The 19,477-nt window shown below is 41.9% G+C and overlaps 1 protein-coding gene across 5 annotated transcripts in view; it reads right to left on the reverse strand.

Moving 5' to 3' along the window:
- LOC133650850 (sodium channel protein type 8 subunit alpha-like) overlaps positions 1-19,477 on the reverse strand; it is a 121,728-nt gene that overhangs the window by 39,067 nt on the left and 63,184 nt on the right. For all 5 annotated transcript variants that reach the window (XM_062048560.1, XM_062048593.1, XM_062048585.1 and 2 more), the window contains 5 exons: positions 12,337-12,558; positions 10,064-10,127; positions 7,992-8,133; positions 7,685-7,891; positions 7,330-7,611 (listed from right to left, as the gene is read on the reverse strand). In XM_062048560.1, the coding sequence (XP_061904544.1) occupies positions 7,330-7,611; positions 7,685-7,891; positions 7,992-8,133; positions 10,064-10,127; positions 12,337-12,558 (917 nt within the window). The remainder of the gene's footprint in view (positions 1-7,329; positions 7,612-7,684; positions 7,892-7,991; positions 8,134-10,063; positions 10,128-12,336; positions 12,559-19,477) is intronic.

Below are 19,477 nucleotides of genomic sequence, written 5' to 3' on the forward strand. Positions count from 1 at the left end.
GCTGACTGTTCCCTGGGAGGAGCGAATTGACGAAGCAAATGAGCGAAAGAGGGCCAAATACGCTGAGCTCACTGTAGAGTGTCGGAGTAACGGCTGGAGAGCCCGCTGTGAACCAGTCGAGATTGGGTGCAGAGGTTTTGCTGGTCACTCACTACAGCGTGTGTTCAGAATCCTTGGCATTAGAGGACTGCAGTCGAGAAAAGCCACCAAGAACATCCTAGAGGCCGCAGAAAAGGCCTCCCGGTGGCTGTGGATCCGTAGGGGGGATCCGTGGTGCGCTACTTGGACACAGGCCGGGGTCTGATCACCCCCGGCTGGGTCGCCCGGGCGAGGGTGTCTGATGATTAAAGACCCGAAACACCCTATGACCCCGGGTTTATCACTGATGACGTGTCCAAGCATCACCGTGAGGTGTATTCAAGTTCTATCACATCTGGCTGAGCCAGTGACCTCCAGGAAAGGCTGGATGACGTCCACGAAAAGAGTGGTGACAACTGGAGAGACAGTGGACAGCCCGGAGAGACGGCAACCGGGGTAGGGAAGGCCAGCCCCCTGACCTACAGCTCCCGCGAGGGGGCACCCAAATCTTGCTACGAAGAACCCTACAGGAAAATACCCCCAGGGATGCCCGAGAGGGGGGGAGGATGAGCATCCCAACAGGACGGATTTAATGGTTATGACCCAAGCAAATGGACAACGGATTACGAGCGCAGTCTGCATATGCGGCAAGGTCTGCAAGAACTCGAGAGGTCTGAAGATCCACCAGACTAAGATGGCCTGCCTTGGGAGGGAACAAGTGAAGCGACGCTCAGAAACGGCAGCAGATGCAACAGTTCCTGTTGTGCCTGCTGCAGAACCTGGTCAGACGGAGGAGGAGCCAGGTCCGGAGTCTCCCCACAGTACCCGGAACCTCCAAGCAACACGTTTCCCCCCACCAGGCAGAAAATCGGAACACCGCCGGGTAAAGTGGCCTGTCGCTAACAGCAAGGAGTGGACCAAGCTGGATGAGGACGTAGATGAAGCCCTGGAATCCATTTCGAAGGGTGACGCTGACCAGAAACTTCAAACCATGTGCTCCCTCATAATAAGCATAGGAGGTGAGCGTTTTGGAGTGGAACAGAAGCAAGGAGCAGCTAGAAACCCAGCAAAACTCAATCGGCGCGAAGTCAAGATTAGCGAGTTGAGGCAAGAACTCAAATCCTTAAGACGTCAGTTTAAGGCAGCCAAGGAAGAGGAGAGAACTCCTCTGTCGGAACTCACTAACATCGTAAGAAAGAAGCTCATCACGTTGAGGAGGGCCGAATGGCACCGAAGGAGGGGAAAGGAAAAGGCACGGAAGCGAAGCGCCTTCATAGGCAACCCCTTCACCTTCACTAAGAGGCTTTTGGGCCAGAAGCGAAGTGGTCACCTCGCTTGCCCTGTAGAAGAGATTGACCATCATCTCAATGCCACCTTCAGTGACTCTTCAAGAGATCAAGAGCTTGGCCCTTCTGAGGCACTGGTGACTCCAGCAGATCCAGTGTCCCAATTCAACAGTGATGAACCCACCCTGGCAGAGGTTAAGGAAGTTGTGAAAGCTGCTAGATCTGGTTCGGTCCCCGGCCCCAGCGGTGTACCCTACAAGGTCTACAAGCAGTGTCCACGGCTCCTCAAGCGTCTGTGGAAGATCTTGAAGGTGATTTGGCGGAGAGGGAAAGTCTCTGCTCAGTGGAGATACGCGGAGGGCGTCTGGATCCCGAAAGAAGAGAACTCCAGCAACATCGAGCAGTTTCGTATAATCTCGCTGCTCAGCGTTGAGAGCAAGATTTTCTTTAAGATCCTGTCCCAACGACTTACCGAGTTCCTCTTGAAGAACGCCTACATAGACACCTCTGTCCAGAAGGGGGGAGTACCTGGAGTGCCTGGGTGCCTGGAGCATACAGGAGTGGTGACACAGTTGATCCGGGAGGCAAGGGAGAACAAAGGAGATTTGGCAACTCTCTGGCTTGACTTAACCAACGCCTACGGATCTATCCCGCACAAACTTGTTGAAATAGCACTGACAAGACACCATGTTCCTGGGAAAATCTGTAACCTCATCATGGACTACTACAACAACTTCGAAGCAAGAGTCTCCTCAAGCCAAGTAACATCTGCCTGGCACCGCCTAGAGAAGGGCATAATCACTGGTTGTACAATCTCAGTGTCACTCTTCTCCTTGGCAATGAACATGATTGTCAAGTCTGCGGAGGTTGAATGCAGAGGGCCAAAATCAAGATCTGGGACCCGGCAGCCCCCCATAAGAGCTTTTATGGACGACTTGACAGTGATGACCACATCTGTGCCTGGGTGCAGGTGGCTCCTCCAGGGGCTTGAACGGCTCATCACATGGGCAAAGATGAGCTTCAAGCCAGCAAAGTCCAGGTCTCTGGTCCTAAAGAAAGGTAAAGTGGCCGACCATTTCCGCTTTACAGTTGGAGGGTACTTGATTCCAACGGTGACCGAAAGACCTGTTAAGAGCCTGGGCAAGATCTTTGATAGCTCCCTGAAGGACGCAGCGGCCTTGCAGCAGACAAAGAGCGACCTGACCTCATGGCTCACAGCCATCGACAAATCTGGTCTCCCAGGAAAGTTTAAAGCCTGGATGTACCAACACGGAGTCTTGCCTAGAATACTCTGGCCTCTGTTAATCTACGAGGTACCAATGACAACGGTTGAGGTACTAGAGAAGACCATCAGCCAGTTCCTGAGGAGATGGCTGGGGCTCCCTCGGTCCTTAAGCAGCATTGCTCTTTATGGCCATTCCACCAAGCTGCAGCTCCCTCTCAGGGGACTGTTGGAGGAATTCAAAGTCACCCGCTCCAGAGAGGTAATGATGTACAGAGACTCCGCAGATGTCAAGGTCGCCTCGGCAGGAATTGTTGTTAAGACCGGGAGGAAGTGGCAGGCACAAGAAGCCGTAAGCAGAGCAGAGGCGCGGCTGAGGCACAAAACCTTGTTGGGTACTGTGGCAAGGGGAAGGGCAGGCCTCGGCAGCTTTCCAAAGCCACGTTGGGACCGGGCCCGTGGCAAGGAGAAGCGCCAACTGGTCCAAGAGGAGATCCGTGCAGAGGTGGAGGAAGAACGTTGCTGCCGGATGGTCAGCATGTCCAAACAAGGGGCGTGGACAAGGTGGGAGCATGCAGAACCTCGAAAACTCACCTGGGCAGAGCTCTGGAGAGCTGAACCTCTGCGCACAAAATTCCTCATACAGTCTGTGTACGATGTCCTCCCATGCCCCGCCAACCTGCACATCTGGGGCCTAGCAGACACTCCGGAGTGTAAACTGTGCCAAAGGAGGGGCACCTTGGAGCACATCCTGAGCTGTTGCCCAAAGGCACTAGGGGAGGGGCGGTATCGCTGGCGCCACGACCAAGTTTTAAAAGCCCTGGCGGATTCTATCTGCGCAGCGATACAAAACAGCAAGTCCCAGGCCGCCCCGAAGCAGCCAATCACCTTCATCAGAGCAGGACAGAAGGCAAGCCGCCAGCCCAACTTCTCAGGAGGGCTCCTGGCCACCGCTCGTGACTGGCAGCTCCATGTTGACCTGGGAAGGCAACTCAAGTTCCCGGCCAATATCGCTTCCACGTCACTCCGCCCAGACATGGTGTTAACATCGGAGTCAACCAAGCAAGTGGTGCTACTGGAGCTGACTGTTCCCTGGGAGGAGCGAATTGACGAAGCAAATGAGCGAAAGAGGGCCAAATACGCTGAGCTCACTGTAGAGTGTCGGAGTAACGGCTGGAGAGCCCGCTGTGAACCAGTCGAGATTGGGTGCAGAGGTTTTGCTGGTCACTCACTACAGCGTGTGTTCAGAATCCTTGGCATTAGAGGACTGCAGTCGAGAAAAGCCACCAAGAACATCCTAGAGGCCGCAGAAAAGGCCTCCCGGTGGCTGTGGATCCGTAGGGGGGATCCGTGGTGCGCTACTTGGACACAGGCCGGGGTCTGATCACCCCCGGCTGGGTCGCCCGGGCGAGGGTGTCTGATGATTAAAGACCCGAAACACCCTATGACCCCGGGTTTATCACTGATGACGTGTCCAAGCATCACCGTGAGGTGTATTCAAGTTCTGATCCCTCAATTGCCCAAAAATAGTCGTCTTTGTTGTTTATTACCAAATCTGCCATGATTAGAAGACACACAAGCGTGTTTGATTCCGGAAGTAGGACACAATGTTGTTGACAGCAGTCAGAAGTGCGCTGCTATGGAAACGGAAATAAATTTGCCAAGGAATTACTCTCAGCAATGATTAAAATGACCAAAAATGGTAAATATTGTACAAACCCCGTTTCCATATGAGTTGGGAAATTGTGTTAGATGTAAATATAAACGGAATACAATGATTTGCAAATCATTTTCAACCCATATTCAGTTGAATATGCTACAAAGACAACATATTTGATGTTCAAACTGATAAACATTTTTTTTTTGCAAATAATCATTAACTTTAGAATTTGATGCCAGCAACACGTGACAAAGAAGTTGGGAAAGGTGGCAATAAATACTGATAAAGTTGAGGAATGCTCATCAAACACTTATTTGGAACATCCCACAGGTGAACAGGCAAATTGGGAACAGGTGGGTGCCATGATTGGGTATAAAAGTAGATTCCATGAAATGCTCAGTCATTCACAAACAAGGATGGGGCGAGGGTCACCACTTTGTCAACAAATGCGTGAGCAAATTGTTGAACAGTTTAAGAAAAACCTCTCTTAACCAGCTATTGCAAGGAATTTAGGGATTTCACCATCTACGGTCCGTAATATCATCAAAGGGTTCAGAGAATCTGGAGAAATCACTGCACGTAAGCAGCTAAGCCTGTGACCTTCGATCCCTCAGGCTGTACTGCATCAACAAGCGACATCAGTGTGTAAAGGATATCACCACATGGGCTCAGGAACACATCAGAAACCCACTGTCAGTAACTACAGTTGGTCGCTACATCTGTAAGTGCAAGTTAAAACTCTCCTATGCAAGGCGAAAACCGTTTATCAACAACACCCAGAAACGCCGTCGGCTTCGCTGGGCCTGAGCTCATCTAAGATGGACTGATACAAAGTGGAAAAGTGTTCTGTGGTCTGACGAGTCCACATTTCAAATTGTTTTTGGAAACTGTGGACGTTGTGTCCTCCGGACCAAAGAGGGAAAGAACCATCCGGATTGTTATAGGCGCAAAGTTGAAAAGCCAGCATCTGTGATGGTATGGGGGTGTATTAGTGCCCAAGACATGGGTAACTTACACATCTGTGAAGGCGCCATTAATGCTGAAAGGTACATACAGGTTTTGGAGCAACATATGTTGCCATCCAAGCAACGTTACCATGGACGCCCCTGCTTATTTCAGCAAGACAATGCCAAGCCACGTGTTACATCAACGTGGCTTCATAGTAAAAGAGTGTGCGTACTAGACTGGCCTGCCTGTAGTCCAGACCTGTCTCCCATTGAAAATGTGTGGCGCATTATAAAGCCTAAAATACCACAACGGAGACCCCCGGACTGTTGAACAACTTAAGCTGTACATCAAGCAAGAATGGAATAGAATTCCACCTGAGAAGCTTAAAAAATGTGTCTCCTCAGTTCCCAAACGTTTACTGAGTGTTGTTAAAAGGAAATGCCATGTAACACAGTGGTGAACATGCCCTTTCCCAACTACTTTGGCACGTGTTGCAGCCATGAAATTCTAAGTTAATTATTATTTGCAAAAAAAAAATAAGTTTATGAGTTTCAAACATCAAATATCTTGTCTTTGTAGTGCATTCAATTGAATATGGGTTGAAAAGGATTTGCAAATCATTGTATTCCATTTATATTTACATCTAACACAATTTCCCAACTCATATGGAAACGGGGTTTGTACATATTACATATTGTTGTTTTAGAGGCCTTTGAAGGCTACAACGGTGACTCCCATTAGACGCATCTTCCATTTACATCCCCACCAAAAAAAGACGTGTGTTCTTGTCTTGCATAGGGATTGTGAATGATAGGCAAAATTCTGAAATATGTGCAGTTCCCCTTTAAATTCTCCAACAGTTATAAAATTATATGTGATGCAGCTGAATAGATGATATGTCTAATGTTTTTTATTTCTGACTATCCAAAATGTTGACACACACATAGGACGGAGGACTTTTGTCTGACTGTGCAGCGCGAGCTTTGATCCTATGTGGATCTGTCAGTTTGCTCGTCATTCTAACACGTGCTAAAAAACGAGTGTTGATAAATCACATAGCGTGTGCTAAATAGTTATATTTGCATTTTCTCCTCCCAGTATTGTGGGCGTTTTGATGATCACCATATATTTTGTATAGTAATGAAGACAGAGACGCAAAATGGATTGCACGCCTGATTCTGCTCAGACGCAATCCACTTTGGACATGTTTAGTAAATCAGCTTTGCCTGTGGTATCAGGTTTGCACGTGTTTTAGTACACGCAAACATTTAGTAAACCAGGCCCTAAGTGTAGTTATACACAATAAAGAGTAAAATTAGTTTTTTTATTCATATAACCATTTTAATCATATATTATTCAACATTTGAACAAAATGCATAATTTTAGCTAAAATAATGACAAACAGTAAGGTTAGTGTGAAATGTTCTTATTGATATATTCATGAAGCGCAGGTCTTGTTGTGAATTTAGTTTTTGAGGTGCTTTTTAATAACCTTTATAAAAGTGATTTGAAGAAGACTTTAAAGATGCGTTATACTTTATATTTTAGTCGATTATAATGTTGAAGAATTCAGTCGACTAAAACTTTATTATATATAGATGACTAAAATATGACTAAAACTTCAATACATTTTTGTGAAAAGACTAAGACTAAAACTGAAATAAAAACTGCTGTCAAAATTAACTCTAATGTGTTTCCGTCCTGGGTGCTCAGTACAATATGGCCTGAAGACAACCAACCTTAGGACAACATACTGTATATGTACAGCATACCAGGAGTGGGGTTTGAAGCCACAAGGACAACGGTCCATTGAAACTTAAGTCCAATATTTTAACCACTCAAGATGCACCATACTTTATATGATGTCCAAAAGAGGGTAAAAAGCTGACGAGTGGAGAGTTAGATGACTTTGGAGACCTGCAGCATTAACAGCTTCAATAGGACACAGTGCAGCTGCAGCCTACTGCAAAATACACCCACCTTTATAAACATAATAAACAAACACCTCTCTAACAGTGTCAATCAACACTGAGCATCATTATCTTTGTCAAGGCATACTTTATGAAACAGCTCTTGCATTTCATTAGATAAGACTGTACATTAACTGGTTATATTTAAATTCACATATATCTTACCTGGTTCATGATCGAAGTTTTCCTGCCCAGACGGCTTCCTGGGAAACGAAGGGTACTTCTCTTGCTGCCGTCATCAGACTCAGACTTGACAACTTTCTCGCTGTCACCCTTCTCTTTCTCTTGCTCTTTCTGGCGCCATTTTTTCTTGCGATTGCGACGTTCCTTGGCACTCTTGGAGCTCAGTTTGGAAACTTCAGAGGAGCTGCGGGACAGATGACCCCCTCCTTCATCTTCCAATGCGACCTCTGATACGGTACCTGCTGACGTCACCATGGCGGCAGCCTGAGAAGAACAGAAGATCGCGAAGAGCACAAAGCACGAGACGATGTATCAGCACCAGGGCAGCTGGCCCCACCTGTGTCTCTTCCTGCTGCCTTTTGAGCTGCTCCAGCATGGCTTTGAATTCAGCCTCCTTTTGCTCAGCCTCTTCAATGGTGGCCTGGTTCTGCTCCTCGTAGGCCATGGCCACCACAGCCAGGATGAGATTGACCAGATAGAAAGAGCCCACGAAGATGACCAGTACAAAGAAGATCATGTAGGTCTTCCCTGCCGCTCTCAACGTCTGACACAAAACAGACACAGCAAAAGAAAAAGATTGACAACGTTAGGGTCAAAACGTTTAAATTTCATGTCCAGAAAAATGGAAGCTGCCGCTTTATTACCAGCATGTAGAGATTTTCCCAGAAGTCTTGGGTCATGAGACGAAAAAGAGTTAGGAAGGCCCATCCAAAGCTATCAAAGCTTGTGTAACCATAGTTGGGGTTCCTTCCGGCTTTCATGCATGTGAAACCCTCGGGGCAGTTTCTGAAACAGGCGCACAGGACATAGACAGCATTACCTTTACAGCATAGACACCTGATGTAATACACATATAAATACTATATCATTCGTAAGTATGTACATTCCAGTGCCAAGTGCAGAAGACTGCCTCACTTGCCAAATCCACTTTGTGTTTAAATCATTTCACCAAATGGTATGGCATGTTCTTAATCCTAAACATTGAGTGTTCCCTCGCCACTCTGCAGTTCACTAACTATGGTCTAAGTGCATCTGGGAAATAAGACATTTGTAGAAAATGTATTATAATATTTATTTGATATTACCAGCCGTCTATTCAGTAGTGAAGCTGCTTTGCCCACTTTACCTCATGCACAGCACAATTTTGGCTAATGGCGGACCAATCACAGAGCACTGTGTTCTCTGTCTCAGCTGATTGACTCAGACTAGGGCGGTCAAAGTTGACGAGATAGTAAAGACTTTACTGTAATTTTCTCAAACAACGGAAAAGCTGCAGGAGTCTTCCAACGCCTCCGGAACATCTGGTTATCAAAATCTATCAGTACGTCCACAAAGTTGCGCCTCTATACTGTATGTCAGTGGTCATCCCTACAGTGACCTATGCCTAAGAGACGTGGATGAAGACATCAAGTATTACTAACAAGCTGGATGTCTTCCACCGACGGTGCCTCAGATGCATCTTGAGGATCTCATGGCGAGACCACATCACCAATGAAGAGGTGATGAGAAGGGCAGGGGTAGCACCATTGTCTGACATCGTCTCTGACATGAGAAGGAGAATGGCTGGACACGTACTCCGACTGCCAAGAGAGAGACCGGCAAGTGTGGCAATGGACTGGGTGCCAGAAGGGGGAAAGAGGAAGAGAGGACGGCCAAAGAAGACGTGGAGACAAACAGCCAAGGAAGACCTGAGAGAGATGGGAGTCAGCTGGTATGGAGCAAGAAGGGTCGCCAGTGACCGGAACAAATGGAGGGGACTCGTCGCCCAATGTTCCAACAGGAATGGGAGGAACTAAGTCTAAGTCTAAAACAACAAATTTTTGGACGCGCAATTAATGTGCACGCGTCCTGTCTGACCCTTGGTCCAATCCATAGCTTGGGAAAATGAGCCACAAGCGGGGGAAAAATAGCGAGCAACAATGGCCGAAGAAAAGTGTACATTATGAGAAGCCCAAGTCCACAGCCATGGCAAGTCGTTCTTCCGATCGCCGTGAGACGTCATCACTGGAGCAAATGTCTGCTGGAGCACTTGCATTCAGAAGGGTGGAGCTTCATTTCCATGTTTAGATTACAGTTTACTGCATTGATAACATAAAATGGACATTGTTACTGTAACTGTTTTTTAGAAAGATAAAGCTCAGAATTCTACCACTATAAGCACAACTCTCTGTCTTGATATCCAGAATCTTTAAATGCAAATGTTCTTCCACAGAACTCAATCCATCAATCTTATCTTGATCATATCATAAATCAATAGCACAATCAACAATAACATTTGCACTCAAATAGTTAAAAATCCAAAGGGAACTGGTAGAAGCAGTGCTTATTCAACAGTGGTTGTTTTTAAAGGGCTTTATAAATAAAGTTGGTATGATATGGTATGGTATTCGATCCTACCCCCTGTTACGTAACAATATTAGGCACCGTGCTAGTTCATAATTTCTCTGTATACTTGTTTCTTGAATTGGCTTATATTAGTACAATGTTTAACTTCAGGTTTGTCAAAATATTCAGTAATTGTCGTAATGTATCACACCACTCAGTATGATGCATATTGTTAAATGGACACTGTTCTGATAATGAGCAGTATTATCTTTGTAAAGTAAATTAGTTTTTGCCCTTGTTTTATAGTTCATTAGATTGCACATGCATACCTAATGTTTTGTCTGGTTAATATTTAGAGATGAGCATTGGGTGAGTAAAACGACAAACTTACCCCGAGTCCGAACTATTTCCACATAACAGCGCGTCTTCCTGACCAGGGTAAAAATAGAAGTTAGCTATGGGAAGAAAAATAGAGAGAAGGCCTTCATTAGTCACAGGCCAAGGACAAGCTGTGTGTGACCTAAAAGTAGAGCAAAACCTCCAAAGTCAAACACAATGTGTTCTGTGGTACTGGCTGACTTCCAAGTTGTAAATAATTAGCAAATACATTTTTCACAGGCTCAAACTCTTTCTATAAACGAGACATTTTAACATTCCTAGTTGTCATACAATTGCAAAAATAAGTGAACACCTGAATAGTACATGTAAATATGGGGAAAAAAGGCATGTGTTACTGTACCGACCATCTAGACTAGGGGTCCCCAAACTTTTTGACTTTGGGGCCGAAAAATTTGGCTGGAGGCCGGGCTGTATATATAAATATATATATATATATATATATATATATATATATATATATATATATATATATATATATATATATATATATATATATATATATATATATATATCCAGAGCGCGATGTCACGTTATCGATGGTACAATGCATTTTTCGACAATATAATTTGCCTGAGCGGCTAGGAGACACCGAGAGTAACAAGCGGTAGAAAATGGATTAGAAAGGATAGATTTTAAATAATAATAATACAAAAAAAATTATATATATATATATATATATATATATATATATATATATATATATATATATATATATATATATATATATATATATATATATATATATATATATATATATTTTTTGTATTATGAAAAATATATATATATATATATATATATATTTTTTTTATTTTATCTTTTTTTTTTTTTTTATATATATATTTTTTTTTTAACTTGGGACTTCCCATGGGCCGGATTTTGGACGCTGGCGGGCCGGATCCGGACCCCTGATCTAGACCCTTCCTACACACGAGGCTAATTGTATTGTGCCTGAGCCCACTTCACCTAAAGTCCGGAACGTTAGGTTAGTGCATCCATTCATCCATTTTCTACAGCTTGTCCCTTTTTGGGTCGCGGGGAGAGCGGCTAGAGCGTAGCTTAGATACACTTGGGCGAAAGACAAGTCACCAGCTCATCACAGGGCCAACACAAATAAACAGACAAGCATTCAAACTCACACTCACATTCACACACTCGGGCCAATTTAGTGTTGCCAATCAAGCTATCCCCAGGTGCATGTCTTTGGAGGTGGGAGGAGGCCGGAGTACCTGAAGAGAACCCTGGGGAGAGCATGCAAAGTTCTTCTCAAATAGTTGGGGTCGCATGTGACCCGGAGGAACATGCTTTATCAGTATCAAGCATTATCTTGCTTCAAAACCCACTTCGAAAAGTTGTGCACTACAAAACATGTTCATTGTAACCATTAATCCTGACTTCCTCATTTTGATTAAAAAAATCAGCACATTGTTTTTAATTGATTTTTTTGTAGGTTAATGTTTTATATATTGTGCTCCTGAGATAATGTTGCTGGTCAATTTGCATTTAGTTTTTTTAGTATCAAATGGTTCAAAGCAGTCAAAAATGTTTATAGTTCCATCCATCCATTTTCTACCGCTTGTCCCTTTTGGGGTCGCAGGAGGTGCTAGAGCCTATCTCAGCTGCATTCGGGCAGTAGGCGGGGTACACCCTGGACAAGTCGCCACCTAATCGCAGGGCCAACACAGATAGACAGACAACATTCACACTCACATTCACACACTAGGGCCAATTTAGTGTTGCCAATCAACCTATCCCCAGGTGCATGTCTTTGGAGGTGGGAGGAAGTCGGAGTACCCGGAGGGAACCCACGTAGTCACGGGGAGAACATGAAAACTCCACACAGAAAGATCCCGAGCCCGGGGTTGAACTCAGGACTACTCAGTTTAAATAAGGATTTCATTTTGCTTTGAATTTCAGACAAATTGATGCACTTTAAAAACCTTTTCTTTTATAGACTAAAAACAATGGTAATAAAGTTATTCCTTGTCGTGAGTTGATCTACTGTATTTCTTTTTTTTGTGCTTTCTTTAATGTTAATAGGGATAAAATGTTATGGCAGAAGTTTATAACTATTTTATAGACAATGCTATTAATAGTTGCAGCGGAGAGTGGGGGGAGCATCCTCAAGCCTCAAATGACGTCACACATTACACTTTCTTATTTTTACTTTGGAGTTTGCTTTGTTGAACATCAATAGTCCTAATAAATAAAAAGGAATTAGACATTTTCCTGTGTATACTTATTTCATGAAGTAACACAATGGCTCACTGTCATTCATGATGTATTCGTCCCAGTCAAAGCCCCTGGAGCCGTTGGGTAGGTACCGGTCGGTCATATTGATTGGCCAGAAGACACACTTTTGGCGCAGGTTCCCCATAAAGAGCTGTAGACCAATCAGGGCAAAGACGCTGAGGCAGAAGACGGTCAGGATCATCACATCTGAGAGCTTCTTCACAGACTGGATCAGGGCACCCACAATGGTCTTTAGGCCTGATAACGTACAACGAGCGCACACACATGTACACATTCATAAAAACAAGCAAACTCACACATTCACACACATGGATAAATACAAATAAAATGCATAAACTCGTATAAGTTACATTGAATTGAGTGTTAATGTTGCAATATTTACCGTACCAAGAATCTTTGTCGAATACAAAAAGCTTAAAAGTGGTATCTCACTTTTTCTTCTTTACAAACTTCTTGTTGATGTCATTACAATACAACCTCAGAGAAAAAGTATGTTATTTATCTCTATTTGCTTGTACAAGGATACAAATGTTTTTGATTAAGAAAAGACCATTAGGTATGTTTGTTAATTTATTACTGCTATTTAGGGCTGCAGCTATCTTTGTATTTTGCCACACAGATCACGGCATCCACACACACATGCAGTGGCCCTGTGGAAATAATGTACATCACTAATTGTTATTAGTTAAACTCATTAAAGGATTATTTGAAGCAAAATAATATAAATCGAAGCTTTTTTTCCAATCTAATTAATCAATTTAAATGTTGCAGCCCTACTGCCATTAAGACATTAAAGTCCTGATCTACAAAAATCCAAATAACACGTGCTAAACTATAAATTTGTGCGTACTATGAGTAGGCGTGCTGTGTGGGATCAACTAAAAATGTGTGTACAATTGATAAGTGCAAAAGTGGTGCAAACCGCCCTATTTAAATGAGGGTATTGCATGTATTACCGCCATTATGTGCCCATGGAAACACTCTTTTTCCCTCCACATTCATGTTATTGTGCTCGCCAACCTGCGTGCAATGTTGTTATCATGCAGCACGCACTATCATTTTTACTCCTTAAGTCATCTAGCAGCTATAACATTATAAAATTATATTGCTGAATAGACAATATGTCTATATTATTTGTTATTTATGACAGTTTAAATATGTTGACACACACTTAAGACTGATTATTAAGACTTTATTATTACTATTATTATTATTATTAAGACTGAAGATTCTTGATCTGTCCAGCTGTCTATCCAGCGTGATCCCCTCTTTTCTCACAGCCATGTGAGTAACTGTGCCAGTTTGCGAGCAGACATCAGACGTGATAAATAAAGACTCAAAATAGCGCCCGCAAAACAGTTTTAGTCTTGAAAAATCACATTGCGCGTGCTGAATGATTATATTTGCATCTTCTTGTCCCAGTATTCTAGCCGTTCTGATGATCAGCAGATATTCTGCATATTCCAGGAATGTGAACACCTTTTGAGAAAAAAAGAGGAACACTGAGAAAAAAGGAGGAAAAGTGTTGCCACGCAAACCTCCAAAAGAAAAATTTAAAAAACCAAGACTACATTTCCTGCAATTGGGTGCATTTAATCTACTAACTTGTTTTGGCTGTCTTTTTGACACTTACATATCCCATTTAACGGCATACCACATAATTTTATTTTTTTTTAGCAGATAATTTACTAACATTATTATCATTAAAATGTTATGTAAAATTGTATAACATGCATGCAAAAATCTCAGAAAACGTTATCGATTCGGCAACTCTATTCTATAGCCACGCCCCCTCAGGTAATATACTTCCGGTGTTGTGACCTGTGTTTACATCCGTCAAGTCAAAAATATACCTTCTTGCTAGCAACTAATAAATACTCTAGAACTACAACTGGTTTAGAACTAACAGTGTACGGATTGTAATCATCCAAATATGATTAGCAGCAAAGTGGACAGCCGGAAACGTTGTGGCTCGGAGTGAACGAAGGCGACAACAAGTAAGCTAACTAGCGAGCTTGTTTCTGCACTCCTGATCGTCTCCCCGTCCTGCAACTCAGTGCGGTGTTTAGACAAGAGGAACAGCGAGTACCTGCGGCTGAGGCGAGCGTTGTTTGGATCATAGTTGTATTGATATTGCATTAAAAACACGCAGAAGTAATATTTTTACGCAAAAATTAATGTTTAAAAACGCAGATTTCCATTACATATGAGCCAATATGAATGTTAAGCCTGTATCAACTTCTACAGTCACTAAATGACTAAATGCTACTGTACTGCATGGCGATAAAACAGTGCAATGAAATCGTTGAGTAAAGTTGTGAATGCAGCGTGAAGCTCTGTAACAGATTTAGCATCGAAAGTGGAATTCTCCAATTTCTTACCATAACTAATGTATATAATAAAGAGCAATAGAAATGTAGCCTGCAGGTGCATTGTTTTAAGGACTTAATATATCTTATGCGGGGGTGACCGCATATGGTCCTGCTTCTTCACAGCTAAGGTATACCAACCTCAATTTTTCTGTCTTTCAGTTTAAAAATATATAACAAAATAACTAAATACCTACCTACTTTCCAAATACCAAAAAACAATAGGTCTGACCACTACTCCAATACAAAGGAACATCAAAACTACGATGGTTGGCGCAGTTCCCGATGTAGATGCAGAAAAAGTTTACTGTCAAAAATACTCACTGACACTAAGGTGTTTCCTGGACCATCGATCCACCATTGATTATGATATCTATGTAACACATGTAGATAAAACCTCAAACAAAGTATTATGACAAAGAAAGAAAATATTTTATTTTAATGTGCAATAGACATCTGATGTAGGTGTATCGAAACTGTACCTTCAGAAATGAGAAACCTAGATACTGTATTTCTATTCATCTCACTTTTTTGTCAAACAAAATAAAAGTTTTAGGATGTGCAAATGTACCTACAGTATGTAACCAACATATCGAAGGTGGTATTTTTTTAATTTTTACCCTGTGTTTTTTTTTTTTGTAATATTGAGAATTTTATTTTCAATGCAATCTCTAGTATAGTATCAAACCTGCATTTTTATTTTATAAATGATTTCATCTTATACATCCAATGTACATATTCAACATATCCAGCACAGGTAAAACACAACAAAAGACTAAAATCACAGCAGCTAAATGGGATGTTTCCATCAGAAAAAAACCTTGCATATCATTTTTTCTTTCCCTTATGTAAAGCATTCTACATGAGAGAGAGCAAATATTGATCTGGAAGAGGAATTGGATAATTCTCCTTTCTGATCACCTTAGAGAACTAAGGTCGCGCACAATTCACATACAAAAGAAATCAAGTAAGAACTAAAGGAACATGTGAATTTGGATTAAATATGTACCGGTACATTTAATGTCTAAAATGTTGGCCATTATTGGAAGTCAACTGAAAGGCTGACAGGCCAATTGCAGATAAATCAGTGTGTCACGTTTTAGGAAACATCCCCGAATAGCTGCAGTTCAAATATTAGCCTCCATTCAACAAATCACATCAGGGGCACAAAGCAGGAGGTGGAGACGAGAAAGAGAGGAGAGGCGAGGAAGAGCAATGAGAGGTGCCATGCAGGTCATTTAAACGCCAAGGCTGAAGATGCTCACTGTGTATCACCTGTCTGTAAAACTGCCATGAGGACCATTGCTCCCACTAAAAAACTATTTCCAACCCAACATGCAAAGTGTTTATAGGGTGTGTGTGTGTGTGTGTGTGTGTGTGTGTGTGTGTGTGTGTGTGTGTGTGTGTGTGTGTGTGTGTGTGTGTGTGTGTGTGTGTGTGTGTGTGTGTGTGTGTGTGTGTGTGTGTGTGTGTGTGTGTGTGTGTGTGTATGTATGTGTATGTACATTATGTGCAAGGATGTGTGTTTTTTTTTTCATGGACTCTTGTGTTTAATGAATCTTGGACAAATTACATTTTAATAACTACAAAAGAGTTCATTAGTTCCCCTTGAAGCCAAACTTGTAAAAAGCATGTGTCTCCAAGCATCATGCAGCACTGATCTGCAGTCAGTTTAGGCTTGGCAGTCTTAAGAAGTGACTTTGGTAAACATCTCGAGATATTATCAACTGCACCTAAAATAACATAAAAAAAGAACACAAACATAATTCAACTTGTCACAACGAGCTGACCAGTGGTGTAGCGTGGGGGCGAGCAGTGTTGCTGCAGTTGCCTTAACAGCTTTGCTGCCATTTATAGCCTGAGAAATATTGACTATTTTTAATTTTTTCTTAGAATGATGTTTACTTACACTGATGAGACAAACACAGTTGATGTAGTCGTGCCTAGCCACAATTGTTTTTCTGTTTACACTGTGGTGTTTCAATGACAGTACTAAACTAACAGCCTTAAAAACAGACGCATTGGCCGCCGTGCAGAGTTTAAACAGGTGTGCGAGACCATAAATCACTTCAAAAACCGCCCTTGCGCCGTGTTCTTATTCTTCGTGCATGTGCGTACCCTGAAGGTTTGAACAAGTAAGCGGAAGAGTCACAATGATCAAACATGAGCGCCCTGCCCTCTAAGCATCTACCTTACCGTGACATACAGCTGCTGTAAGTCCCTAAGTTAGAAACATTTTGGAGTGGTTGACATGTGACAGTCATATGACTATCCTAGAATAAGGTTTTGCCAAAATGGCAATGTGTCAAGTAAACACATGTAAAAAGGTAGCTAATTTCCATATGCTTATTTTTTGCCATTATATGATTTTAAAGGGGAACTGCACTTTTTTGGAATTTTGCCTATTGTTCACAATCATTATGAGCAGGGGTCCCCAAACTTTTTGACTCCGGGGCCGGATTGGGGTAAAACAATTTGGCTGGGGGCCGCGCTATATATATATGTATACCTGTATATATATATATATATATATACATATATATATATATATATATATATATATATATATATATATATATATATATATATATATATATATATATATATATATATATGTATATATACACATGTGTATATATATATATATATATATATGTGTATGTGTGTGTGTGTGTGTATGTATATGTAAATGTGTATATATGTGTGTGTATATATGTTGATGGGTCTATATGTGTATATATATATATATATATATATATATATATATATATATATATATATATATATATATATATATATATATATATATATATATATATATATATACATACATATGTATATGTAAATATATATGTATATATATATATATACATACATATATATTCCTCGCGCACTAATTGACTTAAAGAGCACACTTGGTGCATGTCACGTTATCGATGGTAAGACGCATTTTTAGACAATATAATTTGCCTGAGTGGCTAGGAGACGGTAGAAAATAAGTAAGGACAAATTTTAAAAAAAAAATATATATATATATATATATATATATATTTTTTTTTTTAACTTGGGACTTCCCGCGGGCCGGATTTTGGACGCTGGGGGGGCCGTATCCGGCCCGCGGGCCGTAGTTTGGGGACCCCTGATTATGAGAGACATGACGATATATGAACATCGTAGCAGTCGGCATCCTAATGACAGCAAACATAGCACAGTAAGTGATGGTTTATATAAAGTCTGCAGTGAGTAATAATCAGTGATGAAGGAAAAAAAGCAAACGTCGTGATGCATTTTTTAAATTAATGCAGCGCATATGCTTAAAATGATCAAAACATGTAAATATTAAATGATATTGTAAATGTGCCTGTTATTACATTACATATATACTTACATCATGTATATAAAACCTCAATGGAGGTGTTTGGGTGTTTTTTTAAAAGCTTTATAGGCAGAATAGAACGGCTCCCATAAGCTCCATTGTAAGCAAACTTTTGATCGCATTTATCTAACATTTAGAATCCAAAAAATAAAAAAATAACCTTCATCGTCATGTCGCTCGTAATGATTGTGAGCGATAAGCAAAATTCCAAAAAAAGTGCAGTTCCCCTTTAAACTCGTGTAACAATCTTTGTACTTTAGTAGCATATCTCAATCTTACAATTAAACTTTTCTTACTATAATTCTTGTTCTTAAATTATTTTGTATAAAACAAGCAAGGCAAATATTGCTATTAGGCTTTCAGCCTTAAAGGCCTACTGAAACCCACTACTACCGACCACGCAGTCTGATAGTTTATATATCAATGATGAAATCTTAACATTGCAACACATGCCAATTCGGCCGGGTTAACTTATAAAGTGCAATTTTAAATTTCCCGCCACATTTCTGGTTGAAAACGTCTCGATATGATGACGTATGCGCGTGACGTCAACGGTTGATACGGAAGTATTCGGACCCATTGAATCCAATACAAAAAAGCTCTGTTTTCATCCCAAAATTCCACAGTATTCTGGACATCTGTGTTGGTGAATCTTTTGCAGTTTGTTTAATGAACAATGGAGACTGCAAAGAAGAAAGTTGTAGGTGCGATCGGTGTATTAGCGGCGGACTACAGCAACACAACCAGGAGCACTTTGAGGATAGCAGACGCGCTAGCCGAACGACCTCACCTTGACGTCTCCGGGCCGCCAACCGCATCGGTGATCGGGTGAAGTCCTTCGTCATACCGTCGATCGCTGGAACGCAGGTGAGCACGGGTCGTGATGAGCAGATGAGAGCTGGCGTAGGTGCAGAGCTAATGTTTTTAGCATAGCTCTGACGAGGTTCCGTAGCTAAGTTAGCTTCAATGGCGTCGTTAGCAACAGCATTGTTAAGCTTCGCCAAGCTGGAAAGCATTAACCGTTTATTTACATGTCCAGAGTTTGGTAGTATTGTTGATCTTCTGTCTATCCTTCCAGTCAGGGACTTATTTGTTTTGTTTCTATATGCAGTAAAGCCCGATGCTATCACGTTAGCTCAGTAGCTAAAGAGCTTCACCGATGTATTGTCGTGGAGATAAAAGTCACTGTGAATGTCCATTTCGCGTTCTCGACTCTCATTTTCAAGAGGATATAATATCCGAGGTGGTTTAAAATACAAATCCGTGATCCACAATAGAAAAAGGAGAAAGTGTGGAATCCAATGAACCCTTGTACCTAAGTTACGGTCAGAGCGAAAAAAGATACGTTCTGTACTGCACGCTAGTCCTTCACTTTCACGTTCCTCATCCACGAATCTTTCATCCTCGCTCA

The sequence above is a fragment of the Entelurus aequoreus genome, linkage group LG01 (assembly GCF_033978785.1).
Source record: "Entelurus aequoreus isolate RoL-2023_Sb linkage group LG01, RoL_Eaeq_v1.1, whole genome shotgun sequence".
Lineage (NCBI taxonomy): Eukaryota > Metazoa > Chordata > Actinopteri > Syngnathiformes > Syngnathidae > Entelurus > Entelurus aequoreus.